The sequence below is a fragment of the Vidua chalybeata genome, chromosome 14 (assembly GCF_026979565.1).
Source record: "Vidua chalybeata isolate OUT-0048 chromosome 14, bVidCha1 merged haplotype, whole genome shotgun sequence".
NCBI classification, from domain to species: domain Eukaryota; kingdom Metazoa; phylum Chordata; class Aves; order Passeriformes; family Viduidae; genus Vidua; species Vidua chalybeata.
The window spans coordinates 9,795,394-9,819,331 of NC_071543.1; the positions used below are offsets into that span (position 1 = coordinate 9,795,394).

Here is a 23,938-nt window from a genome sequence, read left to right on the forward strand (position 1 = left end):
AATTAGCAACCAGCCCATTAGAAAAGGAAGGTTCAGTGGTACAGTGAAAGAAGAGATGAGAATGTTTGGCTTCTGTCCTAAGACAAAGAAGGGGAGACCATATTTGCCTCGTTTCCTCTTGTGCAGAGGGCTTGACACTGTGCCTGTCTTGCAGACCAAAGTCAGTCTCAGGCAAAGGGAACCTCTTTGTATTGACAGGTCAGAATGTGCACAAGAGTATAAATCTTAATGCTTTTCAAGGCATCCAGTTCCTGAAGGTGTAAGCTAAAGCTCAGCGCGCTGTCACATCCCGGCTGACCCAGTCACAGTGAATCAGCTCCCAGGGATCTCCCACGGCTTCACAAAATGCCTGAGCCACTGTGGCAGCTCCCTGCTGCCAGGGGCACAGCCCTGCTCTGCCTTCCCACCTCCCTCTGCAGCTCCCTGTGTCCCTGTGCCCTCTGCAGGGATTGTCTCCTGCACAACCTGGCCACGTCAGTCCTTCACAGCAGCAGAAAATGGCTTTGTTAAAGAATGCAGATCATCTTCTGCCAAGAAAGTGGCTGAACCAGACCTCTTGAAGTGCCTGAGCTAGGATAGGAAAGGAGTGGGCTGTGCAGCCAGGGTGTGAAAGAGAGAGAAGGATCTGTCTGAGATGTGCAATTTCTTCCTCATAAGTCCTGTCAATTAATACTGTTCGATCACCTGCCCCAGTACAAGTCACATGCTCTGGCCCGTGCTTCCCATCGACCATTGTGACAATGCTTTCTGACCATAAAAAGCAAATGGCCTTCCCATTTCTTTTTATGGTACACAGAACAAGTGGATAAATCAGATCAGATCAAAGTGAATGGGAGTGGAATATGAAACCTAATCTTTCCAGTTGTTAGGAGAAAAGTAAAATTGTATGGGTAGCTCTGCAGTGATAGGAGATTTCCAGAGCTTTCAAATTTTAGAGCGGAGCAGAGATCTGATTTTGTGTGTTCTGGGTAAGTTCCATGGCTGAAAATATGCAACAAAGTGGAACATTGTTGTACCAGTCCCTCCAGGAGGAAGATTGTACTGCACATCAATGATCTTCCAAATCAGTGTGGCACAACTGGATAGAGATCATATTAGATAAATGAACAATAGAAGTACATGTAAGGAGACAGCGATGTTGTTTTCCATTATTTCATCCCATAGAATGGATTTGTAGTGAGTTGCAGAAAATGTTTTATACATTTTTATATTTTTGTCCTGGTGCACCATGGAAAATACCTCAATTAGTTCTTCTCAACTGCATAAAATCTTTTTGTCAATGTATTACAGATTTAATAAACGCTTTTCCAATGCATTTGGCTTCCAAAGAAGGATGTGTAGAAAAAACATCAAAAGCATCAAAAATCTTAGAAGTTAGATGGCTGGAAACAGAGAAAAGAATATGCAAATCAATAAAGTGTAGTGGGTAAAAATGCAAACCACCTGCCTTATCCCTGGGAATCCCAGTTTTTAGTGTAGCTACACAACTCCCCCACAACACTAAAGAACAGAGTCCTGTGATAGCAGAGCCATTTCACTGAGGGCTTATCCAGCAGTTTCAGAGGTCAGCGAGGAACAGACCTACACTGTTGTCTCACTTGTCCCCTTTCACATTTTGGGGGTAACATGTAATCCAGAGTTTAAGATAGGAAGGAGTATACACTTGGGAAAACACAAGAAAAATCATCTGGAATTAGTACATGCATAGTCTGACTCTGGCTAGTCTTTGCTTGTTCTCTTTTTCTCCATCACTTTTAATATATATCAGTAATTTTATTCACAATCCTCCTAACAAATCCTCCATCTAGAAGTGATGAAAAGGAGAACTTGGAAACAGGCAACTCCTTTCCCTACAGCAGGATACCACAGAAAGTTGATGCTTTGCCTGTAAACTTGAAGCCTCTGATGTAATTTCACAGGAATAAATAACTGCTGTCAGATACTGGTGACCTCACATTTTCCCAACTCAATGCAGCAGCACAGAATGCTTTTCCATACTTTGAAAGCATATATTTTTAACTAATCTTTTAATGAAAATCAAGTTTTTAAACCAGGAAGTCAGATTTCTTCAAGAAGTCACATTATAACACACTGACCCACAGCTATGAATTAACATGAGTTAACATTTTAAGATGTAGTAATGTGATTAAAAAGTCAGATATCCTATTGATGCTGGTATTTATCAGGGGAGTACAAGGAAATTGATTGTTTCAGGATCAGTAATAATAAGCGTATGGGTATATTCTTGTGGAGGTAATTGGCACCACGCTGTTCAGAGTTTTTCTTTCTTGAAGCCAAGAGAAAGCTGTGATTAGGAATCTATCTTCTGTTTTAGACTTCTGAGGAAACTGTGCTTAGAAAGCATAGGGGAGAATTAATACCCTAGCTGGCAAGATTGGGAGCTGTGCAAGGAATTGAATATAGATAATTAAATGATACTTTGTCATACAAAAAAATGTTTTTACAAAATGTTTTTACAACAAGAGCAGAATTGTATTGCAGTGCTGTAACTTTAAAAGCTTATTTTGGATTTTTTCAAGAAAGAGCAAGTACACAAGGATCATCTGTGAGGAGTGTGTTTCAGGTGCCTTTTTTGTACAGCCAAATATCTGCTTAGTTCAACTAAACACAGAATAAAGCTAAATTCCTTTTCTGTAAAGAAAGCAGAGTGGCTCAGTGAATATGAAAATATGCATTTCAGACATGACTCCTACAAAGGCCTTTCCATGCTCTGTGATTGTCTGAAAAATTAGCACTTGAAAGGTAGGAATTCTGCAACTGTGTCATAGGGGCAGATAAGAATGTATATTTTCCTGTTAGCATTGTGAACAGCAGCCTGCACTTCTTTCCCAAGGGATGAGATATATGTACATATAAGTACATCTGGTTTTTTTAAAGCTTATATTAAATTATTGCTAAAGGTATTTTCAGCCAAATGTGGAAAAACTCCTGAGGTGCATCACAACACTCATATGATACTCAGCATAATTTGATAATATCAGTTAGTGAGAATTCACCCAGAGTGACAACATAACACTTTTGCTTTTCAACAAGGAAACAGACCTTCTCACAACAAAATATAATAAGTACTGTATGTGAACACTGACCAGTAATGCCTTTAACTTCAAAAATTATACTGTATCCTTGATTTACTTAGTGCTCTACTGTCTTGTAATTGAATCATATTAATTACCATGTGTCAATATCATCAAAAAGTACCATAGTGTTTTACTTAACATAGGGTAATTGCTAGCAAAGAATCATTAAGATTTAATATCTCTAGAGTATTGGAAATAGGAGAGAAGGTTTTTAAATTTACATAAGCCAAGTAGGATCTTTTATGGGCTGGGGTGGAAAGGAATCCACTTTCATTGTACAACAGAGAAAGTTTAATTCTCTTTTCAAAACTCAACATTCAAAATTTTTTCCATGAAGTAACTTGGGCAGAAGTAGTCTAACCTTGAACATTGTTCAAGTAGCAATTTGGAAATATTTTAACTCAGAAACTAAGTGATGTATTTTTAGAGTACTAAATTACAAGTTTCTACTCTAAAAATAGATGTATTTACATGGTAAGGTGTTATAAGTTAGTCTCTCATTCTTGCTGTGGGTTTGATGACACAAAGCAGCTGTAAAGCTGGAAGATCTGGTGCCCTGAGAATTGCTCCTGCCTTGTAAATTAAATCTCTATTCATTAAGAATGTTAAGTACTTCCTACGCTAGTTAAAGCCTACGTAAGGTCCCACAGAGGGTCTTTGTTATCAACACACTCAGGCAAAAGCTGGCCCTAGCTTTGCTACTGCTGTTTTCATTTCCAGGGGTGATTTATAAAATTTCACATACATTATGTTGGATTAGATATTTATATGCATATATTGTAAAAGATGAGGCTCCAGTCACTTTGCTCCTGGTTGTTTTTCATTGTGATTCTGGAATGAAATGAAACGTAGATGGGTATGGCAGCTGAATTCAATCTTCTCTTGACTTGTCCTCTAATGCCACACACTATCCTGCTTTTACTTTAATTCAGAGTATGGAAATGTCAAGAGTTTTGCAAACCTTTCAATGGAATTAGCTCAAATGTTAGCAGGATTGGGTCTGTGATTTGCAGCATGTCACAATGCTGATCACAGACAGGCAGTAAAAAACATAAAGATGGTGATATAAGCCAACAAAGCAAGCCAACTCCAATTTAGTTTGGCAAAGTCTTCCTTATGCATTCCATTTCTCTTTGTGTTTCAGCACTCTCACACGCATGTGTGAAGGTACACATTCTAGATGTCTGCAAATTTATTGTTCAGCATTATGAAAGTATGCCAGTTTTATCTTAAGAGTGCCTTTCCCTGTCCTCATGCCCCTATTACGCTTCCATGAAGACCAAGCCAGAACAGATGTTCTTTACTTCTTCAGGTACCATAATAAAACCATTAGGAACGGTGATTAATAGAAATCCGGGCCTTGGACAGGGGCTCTGAACTACCAGGTTTGATGGATTTTCTGTCCTCACTGGGGACCATTTGTGTAGCTTCTGCAATGCCCTGTCAGCAGCAGTCTGAAATCTGTGCCAGAGGAAGAATTTCCCACTGTCTTTGCTCTGTGCATTCACAGCTGAATGTGGTTTTGGTTGCATAGTTGATGGGCAAAAACCATGGTCTACACAGCAGCAGTTCAACCCTTTCATTTTCAGTAAAGTGTTACAAGATTTACAGCAAAAATCATGACAAAAAATACCCCATGACACCTGTTGTTGGAAATATGCTGTTCACATTTGTTTGTGTTTTCCAACTTGTTGAATAAAAAATGCAGTTATCAGTGTTAGAAGTTGATTTTTGTATATTCCAATATCTAAGGCATGTTTACACCTTGTAACCTTCTCTCTTCACCCACTGTAAATACTCAACTGACTGTTTGTTTGTTTCTGGAAAATCAGTGTTTCAGAAGGGCCGGGCCATAGACACGGGAGAAGTAGAGATTGGAGCACAAGTTATGCAGACCATCCCCCCTGGTTTGTTCTGGCGCTTCCAAATTACCATACATCACCCCGTGTACCTGAAATTTAACATTTCACTGGCAAAGGATTCTCTGCTGGGAATTTATGGCAGAAGAAACATCCCACCTACTCACACTCAGGTAATTGGAAATGATCCTCATTCTATCACACGTTTTCAATCAGCAGCGGACAGGAGTGTTCACAAAGCAGAGAGGGAGGAAAGGACTGGCTATAACCAGTGTGCTTATCCTTTTCTTTTACTGAGCTCTAGCAATACCTCAAACCATGCTCTCTCAGAGCAGTGTCATACCAGACAGGACAGCAGCTGTGACCTCAGGGATGTGACTGTCTGGGAGGCTGAACAGGTACACACTGTCCTGCTGCATAGATCCAGTGTCTTCTATGCAAGGGATGAAATTCCTGTTCACTTGAAAATGCTTTAATTTTTTTGTGATTCCCTTAAAACAGATTGTACAGTCAGTGTAAAGAGTCAACAGAAAAGAAAAAAAGCTGTCTCTGGTTTCTAAGATCAAAATTATTTTTGAGTGCTTACTCCTGGGGATTTTGCAAGAGGAAACCTAGCTAAGCAGTCACATTCAACACATTCAATATTGCTGGTCACATTCAATTTTTTTTTTAGGCTTAATGTATTTGGCATATGAAGCTGTCATTTCTATGGATAATAAATTTTTCATCTTTCTTTATAACAGGAGCACACTCCACAGAGTGTGACAAACATACATGGAATCATGGAAAGATTGTTTATAATGGACCACTGGAGATCATCTACTCTAACCTCAAAAAATTTTTGCTAGATTTTTGATATTAGAAATAAGCACTTTCAGCTGTCAGTGACTTAAATTGAAGCTGGATCTTCAGTTGAGCTGACAATGAACTTTATTGAAAAATCAGAATGTCTAAAAAAAACTAGAAAAATATATATATTTCTTGAATAGGGATTCATAGAAATCTCTGGTGCTTTGAGGTTAACAGGCATTGAAGTTGACAGCATCCACTTGGTTAGGTATTAAGAAATTTCCTGTAAAAATATTTATTTATTTGCATTACTAAAATTAAATATAAAGAAAAAGTATATTTAAGTTTTGATATTTGATAGTAATATTAGGGGGCAAGGATTTAAAAATCTGGTATAGAACAACAGGTTTTGAATCTGCTCTTGGCATTTGAGATGAATAGCTGCATAGCACAGGCACTACACCTTGGGAATTTAGGAATTATTCCCATTGAAGAGATGTAATTTTTGGACTAAATCTGCTGTATCTAGTGCAGCAAGTCTGATTTTACCCTACTATAGCAAACAGCTGTGCCAGTTTTGCTGCCACATTTCTGACCAATGGTAATGCTTTTTCTATGTAAACTTAAGCCAAATTGACTAGGTTATGCAATTGCTGTCCACATCGGTGAATACTTAGGCAATTCCTCTTAAGATTTCAACTGTTTATTCATGTTTGAAGGAGACATGCAGAGTAGATTAATGAATATTTGCTAGGTGGTTAATTTTTGCTCGTTATTATTTCAGTTTGATTTTGTAAAACTGATGGATGGAAAACAGTTAATTAAACAGGAACCAAAAAACTCAGAGGAGCCTCAGCAAGCTCCCAGGAACCTGATCTTGACTTCACTGCAAGAGACAGGTTTCATCGAGTACATGGATCAAGGAGCTTGGCATATGGCATTCTACAATGATGGAAAGAAAGTAGAGCAAGTGTTTGTACTAACTACAGCTATTGGTAAGAGAAATCACAATATAATTATTATTCTGATTATTACATTGCAAAGATGTATTTGATGTATTCCAACTCCTCTTAAGTATTCTCTTAAATATGTTTTATTTCAGCTTAGTTTAATTAACCTCCAGGGAGCAACATTGTGGTAAGCCAATGTTAGACAAATAACAATATTTGTATATAAAAGATGGATCTTATCAAATTAAGTGTGAAGTTTTCATGTGTTAAGATTTTTATGTGATAGTTTAAATGCTTGAATGATTTCTGGTGTTATCTTTTTCCAAGTAAAAGTGATTATATCTGCCCTCTCTACTTTTGTGGGCCATAAATCCTACAAAAATTATCCAGGCTTTAAGTCCTTATTTCCAGTATTTTAGTCAGTTGTAATTTAGAAAATCTTTTGTGGATTTGTTTGTGTGTGTTGTTTGGTGGATGGATGCTGGATTTTTATGCAGTTACTCAAATGCACCATTTTGTTTGGAATACAAAGGACAAATACAGGAGGCATATGAGATTCCTCGTGCCTTTTTAACACGTATAGGTGGGCAAGTGTTTGCAGATGTAGGTGTTGTGAGTGAGCAGTCCTCACACATAGGGCTTTCTTGGAATTTAAATTTAGGTGAAGTGTTGTATTTATGACAGTCTCAGTTTGCTGCAAGACTTTAACCACTGTACCCTTTAGTTAACCTGTTCTACCATATGTTGAGCAAGATGTCTTTACTAGTAATGGACATGCCATCTGCTCTTCAGAGCAAGTGGATACTATTTTTACTTTGTGGTAAACACCTTGCAGAGCAGGACAGTATGATTCAAATATCCAGATTCTGAAGGACTTGCATAGAAGAAAAAAATTAGAAAATTAGAGTTGTAATGACTGATTCTGGTGTAAAATTTCATATTTGCTCTGTTCAAAAAAGTTGAACTTTTGCAAGAAAATATGCCATTATTTGATTCCAGCTGAGAAAATAGGATTCAAGCAATTTATGAAGCATCTTTGCAGATGCTCTACAAAGACCATAAAACCTGTCCAAACACCAGCCCAGCCCAGTATCCAAAATACTGATCCCTTGTTTATTTTTATTGTAAGACAGCAGGGTTTATACAGGAGAGCTTAATATTTCACTTAGTAGCATAACTTCTACTCCTCCCCTTCCCTCACACCCCTCACCCCCACCCCAAAACTGAAATTAATTGCCAGACTTTAATTCATGATGCATGTGATAAAAAAGTTGTTGTCCCATCCCTTCTGTGGCCAATAAGCAGAAGAGACTATGAAAGGGGGAAATGTGTGAGCCACAGTGCAGGCAGGAATCCTTGTACTTCATCTTCAAAATGCCTGCAAGAAGATATTTTTGGGAAAGAGTCTGTTCACACTGCTGCAAGAATCTACTGCTTGTGCATTTGAACATACTGCCAGCTATTGTGTTTTCATAACCAGTGTCTCTTCCTCTCTCAGTTTTCTGTGCATCATAACTTGATTGTTTCTTCTTTTCCACAAAAAAAAAAAAAAAAAAAAAAAAAAAAAAAAAAAAAAAACTCTATACTTGAGGCATTCTTCTTATTCTTATCCAGACTGGTCTAGAGTCATATTTGACATCTCTGCCAACAAAGGAATTAGCCAGGACCTGAGAACAGAGCAAGAGCTTGGATGCAGCTCTGCCAAATGCTCCTGAGAAGCAGCCATGCCCCTCATCAGCACCTGTCAGATTGTATTTCAAGATGTTCCATGTTAGTTATGTACAAAATTGATTTTTACTGAAATTCTGATCAGACTTTCCCAAGGAGGGTAAAATGCATGCAAAACGTGGCATGCTTCCAAGTAATTCTGTTAACTGAATAAAGGGCAGCCCAAACTGGACACAGAGGGGAGGAATTTCTCAGACCATTCATTCTTCACTTCAGGTCAATGTAGGGATCATTTGCCATGTGATTCTAGGAAAAATGAGAGAAGGCAGGCAAGTGCACACATAGAGCAATAGAAGAGTTGATAATGAACAGTAATATAATAAATTAGTAACGAGCAGCATTTCTGTGAAAAAATCTTCCTTCTAAAAATGAGCTGGTTTTTAATTTCAAAACAGACCTCTGTGTACAGGTTGTGGATATCTGGTGAACAGATGCATATCAAATATCTGTTCTTTAGTATAAACTGATAGCCTGAAAAGAATGAATTCGTATAACCATAAGAGTTTTCAAGAGGAGCTAATCCTTATCTAAGTGCTCATAATTATGATCAAAATACAGTTATATCAGTTATTTTTATTAATTGCAGTATCTGAGTATTTTCTTCTTTTTCCTCAATTATTTTGTGGGAAATTGTTTCCCATTTTCCTACAGCCAGAGGTACTTCACCACATCTCTTAGTGGATGTGGCCACTGGACAGTCCCAGCTCCCCTGGCCCCAGAGCCTCTCTCCCATCCAGCACCTGCATGGGCTGCAGAGCCCCTCAGTCCTGGAGCTGGTCTGACGGTGACCTCCTCCACACAAGATCATCTTAGATTCATATTCTTTATGGAAAATCCATATAAATCAGTGAATCCACTGCATTCCTGTAGGAAATATATGTGTAAATTGGAACCAGCTAATCCATAGCTTGGATTAGGAGGAGCTTGTCCTCAGATGTGTGAGGTTAAGTGGCGTAATATCCAAAGCTGTGTGATAAAACATGGGCAAGTTTAAGATTAGAACTGAAGGTGGGGTTCTTTTCCCTTCAAATATAGTTTAGTTCTTTATCACATTGAATTTCATCACTGTACAAAAGATTATTTTTTTTGTTTATCTGATTGTATAGAAGTGGAAATCCTGCCCTTCTCCAAGGGATTCAATTCACATTGTTCAAATGAACACGATAGAAGGCAATTTACTCTATAAACAGGTTTCAAACATATTACTTCAGCAAGAAAAGAAAGTGTTTAATGTGGACATTTTTCAGCAAATACTCAGGTTCCTGCAGTGCTTTTAATGGTGGTAAATTTTACATGAACACTTACTTTAAAAGCTTTTTGTTGTAATATAAATGATGCACCTGTTATCTCAAAGCTGTCAAGAAAAAAATCTAATAAATATTTGTAAGCTGCTTGAACAGGAATTTTGTTTTATGCTCCCTATGAATGAAAATGGGCTTTTTACTGCTTCTGCACCTATTTGTATGTCGAGATGTGTCCTGCAGAGTGAGGTGAAGATGCCATTCATTTCAAATTCAACCAATTTATGTTTTTCTTTGTGCACAATTGCCTGAATAAACAGAAATCCTGGATGACTGCTCTACTAATTGCAATGGGAATGGAGAATGTATCTCAGGCCACTGCCACTGCTTCCCAGGATTCCTTGGTCCTGATTGTGCAAAAGGTAATCTCATATTAACTGACCCATGGTCCATGACAGGGATCATGATTATGGTGTGTGACTGCTGGGCTTGCAAAGATTCAAAGTGATTAAAAGAGATTAAATTCCTTTTTCCAGCCAGATGGCAGATACAGTACAAGCACACATGTGGAAAGTTTCTTTATGCTGTACTTGAGTTAACACAGATCAACCACTTCTCCCTCCCTGACTTTCAAATTTAATAGGTTCCTCCATCCACCTTTGCATCCTGTCTGTAATTGTAAAATACATTTTCTAATAGGTGTGTTAGCATAGCATAATGTTTTCTGTTATTTAAAAGTGACAAACAGTTTCACTTTGGAGAAAACAAGTAAATCAAATGCTTCTGTGGTCTTAACTTGGCTAAGGTGCAGATAAGAAACCTAAAGCAGCTTACAGACAGTTTTCCAGCATTAAGGCAAAAAAACATGTTAAGTGAGCTTACTTCTGTTTCAGATATTTCTGTCAGTATTATCCATTATCAGCTGCTTGTGATGTCCAGAAGTTCTCATGATTTCCCAATGTCTCCTCAGATGTAGGGTTTATTTTTTTAAGACTCAGTTGGCTCAGAAATTGATACTGGATTTTAAAAGTAAGCTTCCACATTGCTGGTTTACAGTAATGGCTACAATTTCAATGATATTAAGGCTTCTTAGAAGAAAAAAGGGAGGAGCTTGCTTCAGTTCACAGGAAATAAATATTAATCTTACTAAAAATCAGACAAATTTTCTGCAGAGGCCAATCAAGGGGAGAGTTGGTTTTATCTTCTAAGATATCCCATTTCTGGTCAAAATTAAGGTGTAGGAGAGAGGCAGACTGAGAAGACAAAGACATTTTATTACTGCTGCACTACCTAGTTCAAAGATTTCAGTCTGTTACAGCCCTTGAACCAAATGAAGAATTGAGGAGCTGGAGTGGAAAAGCAATTTTACAGAACGATAAATGCAATAAATGTTAATCTATGTAAGTATGTAAATACATTTAAAAGGTCAATCTGCCTTCTTCAGATTCCTGTCCAGTGCTGTGCAGTGGAAATGGAGAATATGAGAAAGGTCACTGTGTGTGTCGAAATGGCTGGAAAGGTCCGGAGTGTGATGTTCCAGAAGAGCAGTGCATTGATCCAACCTGCTTTGGCCATGGTACCTGTATCATGGGTGTCTGCATCTGTGTCCCTGGGTACAAAGGAGAGATTTGTGAGGAAGGTTTGTGAAATTTCCTTCTTTATAGTCAGGGGGTTGATTTTTGTCTTTAATTTCCACCTGGTTTAAGGTAGTTAAGAACTCACAGGGATGTAATCAGCTTTCTGTGAAGCAGAACTATTTTGCTCAAAACTACCTTTACTGTCTCACAGAAAGTAATGTTAAGATAGAAGTTTCTCAAAGGTAAAGGTATTCAGGTCTTGGTAACAGTCCAGTGGACTGATCACATAGAGTTCACGTTTTTATTTGAAAAGATAAAATTATTTATTTTTATTTGGCCTAAAGCTCAGGGTAAGGCAGTCAGAAGATCATTTAAACAAAACATAATGTGGTAGTTCTCCAAAGCAATCAGGCAATTGTAATCAGTTTTTCCCTTTTTCATTCTGTTACATCTTAGATTTTTCTGACAATATAAAGCTGAAAGTGTAGGAAGCAGGTTAGTTTACCAGAACATATTGTGTCATTCTGTTGTCATATGTCATTTTTACTGGGAGCCTTTGCTCACGGCACTAAACTGGCATCCTTTAAGGCTTAGCTAACAAAAAGTGGGAAATTCTGTGAGAAGAAGGTATTGTATTTTTGCTGGTTATGGTCCTGATGTGTCTCTGCCCTCATCTATAAACAGAAGCAGTTGTTGTTTCCCTCAGCATGTCTGAGATTGCTCATCGGCTTTGACTTTCTTCCCTTGTGCATAGCCTCAGAAGGCAGAACTCTTCCTCGTGCTTTCCCTGATTTGATGATTTTTCATTAGTCCCCTTAGCCTGGAGCTCCTGACAGCATACTTTGTGTGTCCTGCTATAGAGATTTTCAGTAATTCTTTTGAGTAGCACACACAAGAGGCTTTTTATGTTGCTTGAATTCTCTAGTCAGAAAAATGTCCAGGATGAATTTGATAGATTTGACATACCTGGAATGGTTTTTAAAGGGAGGATCAAGAGAATGCTTCTGACATAGTCAATTGTTGGTAGTTTCAGAAACCAAGAAAACCCAAATGGGAAAAAGCAAGTAGTACACAGATTTCCTCAGTGAGGCCATGATGCTGAACAAGCCTGTGGCTGGTGAGAGGCTGACTGCTGTTTTTAGTTGCTTTGTTTCTTGCCATAATGAGATCCTGCAAAATGGTTAGGGAAAAAATGACATAAATGTATTCAGACAGCTATTGAAACTGAGACTTGGAAAACATTAGACTTTTACAGTAAAAAACATATTTAAATTATAAAATAAGGTATAATTATATAGAAATACTGAAATATGGTGGATGAAACAAATCTGTGTGACCAAGTACGGTGGGTTTTTATTGTAACAGTGTGTCCTTGATATGACTGTTCTGTTTGTATTGTAAAACATAACTTGTGCAGTAGTTAGGGAATTCTGCAAGGAATTAAGATTATTTTATTGTATGTAAACAAGATTTAGTTTTATATCAATGCTGTTAACAGACATAGCAACAGATGTACTATCCAGGGAGAACCAGTAACTGCATATATTCATTGCTATAGGGGTCCCTTGAATTTGTCCTGCCAGATTATCATTCCTAAAATGGAGTCACTCTATTAATTTTAAAAATCAGCAAAATAAAGAGCTGTCTCAGAATGAGGGAAAATTGCTGTGTATTTTTGTCCTATGCTTAGCAAGATGTGCACTGTCCAGAAACACTGATTCCCTCTCTCAGAATTACACTGTGCATAAGCCTGTGCATAAGGAAGGCTAAAAAGGTACAAAATAAATCCTGAAACAAAATGTTGAATTGGTGGCAAAGCAATTCAAAAGATAAAGCTTTACTTCTTTATTTTTAGACTGAAAGGTCCTATAAACTGGAGGCCATTAATTTCTGTGTCTGAAGTATTTAGCCTTCCCTTCCTGAAGCAGAAAACATCTCTTCATTCCTGTAGCACAGGATACTGTTTGTTAAATTTACAGTTTAATTGTTAAAACAGTATTTGTGCTGATACTTGAGAAATACATAGCAGAACTTTCACAGTGTCTCTAACATCAGTCTGAAGCACGATATAACATCAATGGGCTTCTGGCTAATTGTTTCTCGTGCTCAGACCCCACAGATCCTTCAGTCCACAGTCTTCCTGCAGCCTCCAGGGAAGGCTGGCTGCTTCCTGCCTAACACCTGCCTTGTTAAAGCAGTGCTGGGGCTTTGTGAAAGAATATGCTGCTCATACAGCACTAACCAGCTGATTTAAATTCCTCTACAGAGCTCCTGAATTTTTCACTAGGAATAGTTTAATCCAAATTGAGAACAAATTTAGTTCTTTGTTTGCAAATTGTTCATCAGTACATTATGACTTTTATGAAGCTGTTCATTACCTGCAATTGCCCAGCACGTATTTTTTATGTGTGTGGGAATTTTTTTTTTACAGCAAGCATTAAGTCAGAGATTCACTACTCAATCTTAGTGAGTTACCTTACCTTACCTTTTTTTTGTAGCAAATTTTCAGCTATAGAGATAGCTTTTCACAGGAAAATGAAAGAATAAATCTTTTTTTTTCTTTTTTTTTTAGATGTAAATAAAACATAGTGCACTAATACCCAAATGGAAACACAAAGCACAATTACAGAATTAACTATTAATTGCTCCAGCTGTTTCCCAGCCCTACTACTGAAGCACAGACCTCACCAACTTAGACCAATAGATCTGCCCTGGGAATCTGTGTTCTAAAAATGAGACAAAATTAATGACAAGAGATTCATATGGCCTCTAACAGTCTATGTGCTTGCTTTTTTTCCTTGTTTTTGACTTACCCTTTTGCACGGATGTTAACAGACTCTTTTGCCCTTGTGTTTGTTAACATTGTTTCTGTTGGGTATTTGCACCAAAAAATCATCAAATTCATCCAAGTCTCTGATGTATTTCACTGGTAAATGAATGTAAAGGTGTGAGTTTTGTGCTCTAAGCTGTATATTCCCTCCTTTCCAGAGGACTGCCTGGATCCCATGTGCTCTGGCCACGGTGTGTGCGTGCAAGGGGAATGTCACTGCTCCACGGGCTGGGGCGGCGTGAACTGTGAGACGGCGCTGCCCGTGTGCCAGGAGCAGTGCTCGGGCCACGGCACCTTCCTCCTGGACACAGGACTCTGCAGCTGTGAGCCACAGTGGACGGGCCCAGACTGCTCCACAGGTATGATGGAGACTTGACTTAAGCAATATTGCCTGTGCTTGCTGCTGGAGGCGTGAAAGAAAGTAGCTGCTGTTGCTGTGCTAATAGGAATTTTAAAAACAAGATAGGGATGAACCACGAGTACTGTGGCATGGCATTTCATGGGCTTGTCAGCAACTGGCTTTCAGTTGCCAAGGATAAGAAGTGTATTTTCTCTGTGACAAGAATGTTTCTGTCTGGTGGCATGACATTGAGAACAGTAGTCCTGCAAGAGGGCACATGCCTCCTGGCATGCACTGGGGGCAAATGTGACTCTCACCTGAGCTGCTGAGCACCTGTCAGGCTCATGCAATCAGGGTATCCACAGTTCCGAGAGAGATTGGGAAGATGTTTTAAAAAAGAAAAAAAATCCAAATACAATGACTGATGAGTAAGAGAGCTCTGTCAAGAAAAAACCTCTAAACAAAAAAAGAACATAATTCTCTCATGCTGGGAGAAAAACTCTCTTCCTCCTTAGAGGACCATCAAGGTTTGATCCCCCTAAACTGGGTTAAGAGTTGAAATGGATTTCCTACATGCATTATACATTTACATTTCGTTTTGTTGAAATAAATGAACTCTGCACATTTTGCTCTGTAGTGGAGCATGTCATTACCAATGTATGTACTACTATTTTTTCCCCTATAGAGCCCACAAAGCCAGAATCTCAGATGATAAGTAGCACATCCCAGTAGAGAATAGATGCAAGTGACAGATCTGCTGAACACTGTGGAATACAGCCAGTGGTACAAGTCACCAATTTTTCTTAGAAATCATCATTCAGAAGAGCACTTGGAACAGTATAAATTTCTGCACAGATCTTCAAAGTGTGTGATTATGGTCTTAAAGTAGGGACTTATAAAATGCTCCTCTACATGATGAATTTTTAAGCAACAAAATATTGACCTCCTAATAATTTTCAGTGTTTGTTACAAGGACCTTGCATTCATTCTACACTCCAAAATTAATGCATGCAGTTTTAGTCTGACACTGTCATATATGGCACCTGCTTTGATAAGAATTGACTTTTTATTGGTTTTCAGCAAAAGCCTAATTCTTTGCATTTTTGTTCTGTATTTTATTATATATTAAAAATACTCTCTGAAGCTTAGTATTATTGTAGTATTTCCATTAATGAAGCAAATAATTAAGAGAGGTGTTACCTATGTACTAATTTTTTACTCAAAAATGTTGCAAACTAATTCTGTTTTAATACAATGTTATTGTAGCTCAAAAAGCAATGTTAGTCTCAGATGGGTCTGTTGTGGCAGCTGCATGGGGCAGTTAGATATTAAGTAAGGAATCAAAAGGCTAATAAATAACCTCCAAAGCTGTTTTGAACATTTTTTGAAGGGAACCTCTTTATCTCCATCAGTAGAGAAAATACCTCTCTTCATCCCTAGTGTATCCTGAGTTATCAAAAGATGCTTTTACAGCTACCAACAGGCAGCATAGCCAGATGCTTCAGACTTCTTTCAAATATATGCTTCTTCTTAGGTGTTAGACTAGTTTCAGGATGCTCTTGGCAATACACTGAGTGTTAGACTGAAGTATAAATGTTCATTCATGCCTGAGACATTCTTCCTAGGATCAGTGATTGCTGTGCATGTTGAAAATAAAGTTTGATTTTAGTGAGTAAGGAAAACATCAAATGAATTAAGTAAAGAAACACAAGAGGAGTAACAAGGTCACAATAAAGGAGTTGTCACATGTGACTGGAGAAAGTTAGGAGGTTCTGTACAATGCAGAGGATGAAATGGGTAAAGCACAGACTGCTTGTCTGGAGTCAGACAACAGCAGAGCTTTGCAGCTGAGAAACCAGCAGTCTCTCAGCCTGCCTCAAACCCTTGCATTTTGCCATCTCTGTACCACATCATTCTCAGTGCTGTGAAAATTTGCCTTTCTGTAGCACCTTGAAGAATATAGGCTCTTGCCTTGAGGAATTCTGTGTTCCCCAGCAAATTCCAAATACTTTCAAAACACAAGGATACATTATATTTAGTTTTATGGGATTTTTTAAAATAGAAGTTAGTATATTGTGACAGACTTAAAAAGGGAGGAATAGCAAAGGTTCTAGAATGTTTTTGAATATATTATTCCTGATACAGAGTGGCCCAAACTGAAGAGGGATGAGCCACCTCTATGATACCTTCCCCTACCTGCCCATCTCTAGCTCTTCAAACAATATAAACTTCCATTTTAAAAGTGGCAGACTGGGGAAAGATAAGAATCAGTATGGGTAGAAGAAGAGAGATGAAGGGTAACTGTGACCCGTGCATATCCTTAAGAATTGCCAGTGTTTGGAGGCCCAGCCTGACCTCTGGAATCATTCATGGATTTTTTTGAGGCTGGAAAAGATGATGTTCATGTTGTTTGATTTTCTGTAGAACATTACCAAAGAATAACAATCATCCTTCAGTTTTTGTTTGACACTCATAGTTTCTGTTCAGTTTTTTGAAAGTGAAGCTTCACACAGAGACTGAAAATTAAGGGTAGTCTACCATTTCCGAGATAAATTGTGTCAATTGTGTCTGGCCCTCTCTGCTAAGAAGTTCACCTTCCACTTGTAGTTTGAATAGGTGCAAAGTCTTGAAATCATGTTTCTTTCTGTGAGGTGAAAGACTAGCAAATTATTTGAAGACCTTTCCAGTGTCCAGCCCGATCTCTGCTCTGACCTGTGGACTGGCATAACCCAGTATCACTGCACCACCTCTAGATAATCCTTCTATTTCTAAAGTTACTGCCAGACAATTGCCATCCCTTGAGGGGCAGAAAATCCTCTTGCAGAACTCCAAAGCAGCTGTCAGGATATGTTTTCATTGTGCTTAAATTGGTTCTCAATAAAAACAGTTCAATATGGCTTGAAAGTTGTTCAGACACTTAGAATTGCTAATCCTATATTACTTGTAGGACACAACGTAGGCTGTTTTTTTGTTCAGCTCTGTTAAGATCCATCCTTTCAATATCCTTAGGTGGATATCTGTTTCAGATATGTTTAGCCTCTTTCTACCCTACAATATTGAACTTCCATGAAAAGTAATTTTCCTTTGTTAGCTCAGATTTCAATTTACCTCTCCCAGAGATGACGTGGTTTTTATTTAAGCTTTGCCTTGCTGCTTATGAACATCTTTGTAAAGGCTCTTCCTATCAGCTAACTACAAACATACAGATAATGCACCTCTGATTCTTCTGCCTTCTTTAGGCAGCATCAACTGAATTTCACCCTGGAAAGAGTCTGGCAGATTTTTAGCTACACCAATCTAAACAACATTGTTGTGTCTTTTCGACAGCCATATGTGATCAGGAGAAGAAATTTTAAAAGTACCTTCTGTCTGTCTTTGGTTTATTATATGGACAAGATCAAAGTGTTCTACCTGTTCTCTATGGTTATAGACTGTTGTGTATTTACCATGAGGGAGATGGATTCGCCTGTTGTGCCAGTTCACCAACTGGCCTTAATGCTGAAGGTCAAAAACAAGCTGTGGCTTTCACTGCTTCAAAATTATATCAGTGTCAGAAATTTGTAGAGAAGCCACACAGAGTTATTCCAGCAGAGGTCTTTCAAGTGGTGTACCTGAGACACTGCTGTTATAATTCCAGTTGTAAGGATCCCAAGCCTGCACTCATTATTCAAGTAATATGGTTGATTCTTCCATTCCTACTGGCCTGGGCAGACATTGCTTGCTGCCTTTACCTGTGGTGTGGTCCACGTTGAAATACACAGAGATCCAGCATCTTCTTCTACAGCAATTTTATTTCTTTAGTTGTTTTACTTGCTGTACCTTGAACAGTCATCTGTCCTGCTTTCTGCAGTATTCTTTGGACTATGCAAGGATTAAGGGGAGTTATGTCCATTTTCCCTGAAGGGAGGCACAGATATCAAGGTAGAGCTAAGCTGATCTCAGTCAGAGATCCACTGATATCTCTGAGAAGAGCTTTCACCATTTTGATTCTCAAAATGTTTCCAAGACAAAAAGAAACAGCACCAGCACTGCTACAGTTCTACATTGTCCAAGATGTTCCCAACAGTAACACCAACCATTCAGCAAACAGGTCATCTTCAAGCACTGAAATGACTTTAGCTCATGCTAAAAAAAAAAAAAAAAAAAAGTGTGATTTCATCTCTCAAATAATTAGCCTGTGAAAAAAAAAATGCTTCTCTGATATGAAGCACTGAAAATTAAAAATCCATGATAATGCTCACAACACAAATGAACACATTCTGTTTTGGAATTAATTTGGTGCTATCTCGTTTATCACTTTTCCCATTTAATTGTAGGGTTTTTTCCCAGTTTGGTCATCCTTTGACAAGTCACACCAAAGTGCTCGAAGACATTTAGCTGTTACCAATTTAGCCGTCTTACAGTAGAAGAAAGGAGAAATGCACAAGAGAAATGCACAAGAGACTGAGTTCCATTTCTCATTTAGTCTTCCCCTGCCTCTACGAGATGTGGAGAACAGAAATTTCATACTTTGTTCCAAGTCAGATTGATTATATAATATGTTTTGTGAAAATCACCTGTACTGAAAAAGGTCATCCTTGGAGTATTTCAGAGTCTCAGCATCTTTACACCATGCTGAACCCTGATATGATAGTATGTGAAAATCCATTATCAGTCAGACCTTCAGCATACATCTCAGCTGACCTGGGCAGTAGAGGTGTGATCTACCAATAAATGACACAGTCAGTAGGATGGAAGACTGATACTGCACTATTTTAATGTCACCAGGACTTCAGTATAGTTATCTTTCTACTTACTGTCTATGGATCTTTGTTGCTTTATTTATAGGCTGTCACCCAAAATGCCTTGATGTTAATGAGTCATCTCCCCTTGAAGTGTCTAGGCAGTGCTTTTCAGCAAGAGAAAATCAAACTCGGGAGTGCTGACTGCTCCTGTCAGGTAGAAGGGAAGCTCTGGCTAATTGAAGGTGCAGCACCAACTGAACAAAAAAACTCATCTTCTGTTCTCAAATTGACACCTTTAACATGGAGCCTTGAGATTAAGGGAGGGAAATCAAGAGAAAATGGATGACAGAGTTGTTCAGGGAGGCAGAGCCTTGCATAAATTAGTGTAACTGCAGTGATACCAGCAGTGCAGTCCCAGTGTGTTTCAGGTGAGAATCCAGCCCTGAGTCACTAATTAATTGCAACACTGTGCCTAAAATATTATAGACTGAGAAATCTGTGGCAGAGCTGATGCCTCTGACATCCTGTCCTGCATTCATTTCTTTAGACTCTATTCAGACAAAGTAGGCCAGTTTCTGTCCCCTTACTCCAGGACATTTGTCATAATTCCACTGAATCCATTTATATCACTGAAGCAACCTAATTATGATTGGGAAAAGAATACTGGCAGTTCTTAGTCACAAAAACATTCAACCTAAAATGATTATATGGAGATGATATATATTTAGCATATCTATTTTTGGTTAAGCTCTCCTAGCAAGATTGGTGGTAATTTTACAATGGATAAAAATGAATCAGCAGCCTCTTCCTTCGATATCTTGCGAAGCAAAAAACAGCTTTAAAACTGAATTGCTTTGAAAAATGCAAAATGTTGTAATTGTTGTAAATTGATATGTGCAGAGTGGAGTAATTTAAAAATCATTAGAAGTCTGCATTTTTTTCAGTAAAGTGCTTCAAAAAGAAATTAAGGCATAATACAGTATATTAATATAGTTCAAGACATCTCAAATAGGTTTCAAAATTAAACATCAAAAACTGCGACTTGAAAAAATAATTAGGTGAACCTATTTCATCGTAATCAGAAACTCTTCAGGTTTAGGGAATTGCAATGTATGGGTGTCAGTCATTCTCATTTACCAAGGACAAGGATGTTCACTACAAAGAGCTTGCAGTAGAGAAAATGGCCTTGAAATTTCCTCAGTACATGATGGAATGTTGTGCATTTTCTATAGACTGCTCAGTTGCACATTGGTGCTGCCACTCTGCTCCCTATTTTAGACAAATCTCAAGAACTTTTTAATTATACTCGAAACGTCCTTCGCTGTTTTGTTCTTAAGAAATGATGGACTTGCTTAATTTCATCTAACTGTCCTCTTTCTGTAATTTGTGAGGAGCTTTGCCTATTGCTGCTCTGCTAATTAAAAGGATGATTGAAGTTCTCCTGCTGTACATTGTCTGACATTGTAGAAAGACTCTTTCCTACTACTGTATATTTCATTGAAGAGAAAAAACAATGTGTGACTAGTTTGATTTGTATCTCCTGTAGAGTTGCAAGAGTTTGCAAAAATGTATCTGGTGAGTGAGGTTTAAATTAAAAACATACTAGTTAAAGATTAGAACACTTAATATGTGTTGCTGCAGAATTTAAAACATGAGAAATTTAAGGCAGTGAAGAAGCACTCTAATAAAAATTAATTATCCTTTATGTTCAAATCAGTCCGCAGGAAACCAAAAATACCTGATGTAGTAATGTATTGATTTAAGAAATAGGATAAGTCAAGGGTATGAGATATACAGTGAGGAAACAGGGTGTTTTTCAACTGATTGCTGCTTATTTTGCAGATATGCCAAAAATAATGGCCCTTTCCTTTCCTTTTTCTTCCTGAAAATTAAGATTCTTAATCTATTGCTGTCTGCACCTCATTCAGCAATTAATGGAAATATTCCCCATTCCAATGTAAGTGCAATTTAGTTAAGTCAGCTTTTGTAAATCCTAGTCTAATCCACAGCAAGCTATTACTTTTTCCACAGGGTGGAATCCACAGACCCAGTTTTGGATGCTTCTATCTCAGCAACTCTTGGCTTACCCAGGAGGGAGATACCCAGATTCCTCTGGTGGTGGCAAAATGGTTTTGTTTGCCCTCCACTCTGGGTAGCTGACAGAGCCTTTCCTTTCTGTCTGCATGGTACCATGGCTCTACAGGGAGTCCATCCTGTCAGGAATGTCCCCCTCACTGTGCTTTGTGCTAGGCCAGCCCCAGGGGAGTGATGCTCCTTAGGATCCTTGGGCAACACTGGTGCAAGGTCCTGCAAATTGCAAAACTAGAGCTCTTAACATAGATCTGCTGTCATTAGCTAGTAGCAAAACCTGGTGAGTAAGTGGGATTTTAGTAGCAACTCAGGTGCCAAAGTGGTTCAAGGACCTTTGAATTAGGTAGGGTAAGCAAGGCGTTTAAGGGTGCATATTTGTAGTTAAATACCTGCATCCTTCTTTTACATCTCAACCTTACCACCTACACAGGACTCAATGTACTGAACAGGGGTTAAGAACCATGCTAAAACAACTGACAGGATATAGAATGGAAAGGTCTTTCATGAACAGTCTGTGTTCAAGAAAATGTCAAGATGGATATTCTGACTTTGGAATATTTGGAAGCCTTTGGAAGGCTTGTACTCCACAATAACCCTTCGTAAAAGAGGACTCTGAAGTAGAGGAGCTGTGGGAGAGTTCTGCTGGTGGATGCTGCAGTGTAGGGGGAAAAGTAGCCCAGATGAACAACAGAACAGGAATGACATAGGAAATCTTCCACTTTTAATTTCCTAAGCTGAATCCAAAGATTAAACTCTCACAAATTATCCATACCACCATTGTTTAAAGGAGGGCTCTTGTGTTAGAGTGACCTTCTGTTTCCTCACAGCTGAGAAAGCACAAAAGGGAGTTGTTAGAGCAAGGGTACAAAAGAGCAATAGAACAGCTAGAGGTTTTGTCCTTCAGTGAATTTCAGAGCAGCTATTGTGCAAAATGTGCTGCATCAGTCCCAAAAAAAGCAGATATTTATAATATTTTTTGTTGTCATGGTAAGTGTTGTACAAAAATAGCTATCTTTTCAACATATTTATGCAGCAGAGTCTGAATTTTAGCTTCCTCTGAAAATAGGCAATTGCTATTGGTAGAAGTCAAACCCATGAGAACTTCCCTACATAATGCATTTCTAAGGGTTTTGGTTGTGTATATTGTTGTAAGGGTAATATCTGTAGACATGTAAGGATTTCCCAGTCACTGCCCTCCTTAAGTACATTTGCTTAAATGTTTTGGCTCGAGTAAGATGTTTTAAATAAAATTAAGTTTGTAATAAGTATCCAAGACTATTTTAATGTCAATGGGGCAAAAACTCCTTGTGTATTGTAGCAACAGTGTACATTCAGTTATGTCATTCTTCAGTCCAGGTAGCCTTGGCTATTTTATAAACAGATTCTTAAAATAGTGTCTATCACCTTGGAGTCCAAAATCGTTTTCTGACGGAGCGCAGAGCTGACTGTTCACGTGACACATGATTGTTCAACTCCTGCTCTGGTCCCCCATATGCTGAATTCAAAAATGCCCCGAAGAAGGGTGGCCAGCCTGGTGGTGCCTCTGCCAGCTCTGAGGAGCTGGTACCAGGCTCCACAGAAAAAATGCAAGTCATGATCTGCACCTTTGATTTGGCAGCATTCGGGCAGAGAGCAGCTGCCAGATGCGTGCTGCTATTTCTGTTTGTGCTGCTGACACAGAGGAAGTTATGGTTTCTTTCCTGGGAGCTGCTTTGTGTCTGCCCTCACCTGCCCAGGCTCAGCTGTGAGCACAGGGATGTTTGCTCCCTGCGTGGGGATGGACACACTGCTCCTAGGCAGATACTGAGCACTGTGGGACTCGTGCTAATTGAGGCCACTCTCCTTGGTTTTGTGCAAGAGCTTGTTGTGCCTCACTGCTGAGTTTGTCCAAGGAATTGTTTATTTGTGCTAAAACGGGAGGAAGCAAGGCCAGCTTCATCTGCTTTTGCTTTTGCCTGTGAACCTGAGATGTTACTTAGAAGCTGGTAATGACTTAATTTCTCACAATAGTTTTTCCTGTAATACAGATTGATTGTTGGGAACACACAGACCAAAGCCTTATTTTAGTTGATTTACTGTTTCATTGAATCATAGAATGACTTGGGTTTAAAGGCACCCTCCAATTTCCCTGCTGTGAACAGGGACATCTTCCACTAGATCAGGTTGCTCAGAGCCTCATCCAACCTGGCGCTGAACACTTCCAGGGATGAGGCACCCACGCTTCTCTGGACAACCTGTGTCTGTGACTCACTACCCTCGGAGTTAAGAATTTCTTCCTAATACCTAATCTAAACCTACCCTCTTTCATTTTAAAGCCATTTTCCTGTGTCCTATCACTGTTCCTCTCCCTCCTCCTTGCTCCCTTCAGGTACTGGGAGGCCACAGTTTGGTCACCCTGAAGCTTCTCTTCTCCAGGCTTAACAGATTTCCATCTATCCATGTAGACTGGCTCTTCAGTGAAAAAAATAAGATAAAAATCACATTCTTTTAAAAGCATTCTGTCCCAGTGCAGATTGTACATTCTGCAAATCATTATCCCCTTTCCTTCTGAGTGCCAGCTCTGTGTCTAATTTAGGTAACAATGGCATCTCTGTCACTTGTGGGCTGTTAACAATAGCTGTTCTGTGTACCACAGAAGGCTTAGTGCTTATATAGACATATCCTGATCCCCTCAGACAATCTGGTGAACTTTTGCTGAAAATAGGTGTCTC

General features: G+C 38.7%; 1 protein-coding gene across 1 annotated transcript in view; it reads left to right on the forward strand.

Annotated features, from left to right (window-relative positions):
- The window catches only part of TENM1 (teneurin transmembrane protein 1), a 304,289-nt gene that overhangs the window by 176,917 nt on the left and 103,434 nt on the right, over positions 1-23,938 (forward strand). Inside the window, exons 7-11 of the mRNA XM_053955867.1 lie at positions 4,931-5,130; positions 6,531-6,741; positions 9,986-10,087; positions 11,110-11,304; positions 14,231-14,431. Of these exons, the coding sequence (XP_053811842.1) occupies positions 4,931-5,130; positions 6,531-6,741; positions 9,986-10,087; positions 11,110-11,304; positions 14,231-14,431 (909 nt within the window). The remainder of the gene's footprint in view (positions 1-4,930; positions 5,131-6,530; positions 6,742-9,985; positions 10,088-11,109; positions 11,305-14,230; positions 14,432-23,938) is intronic.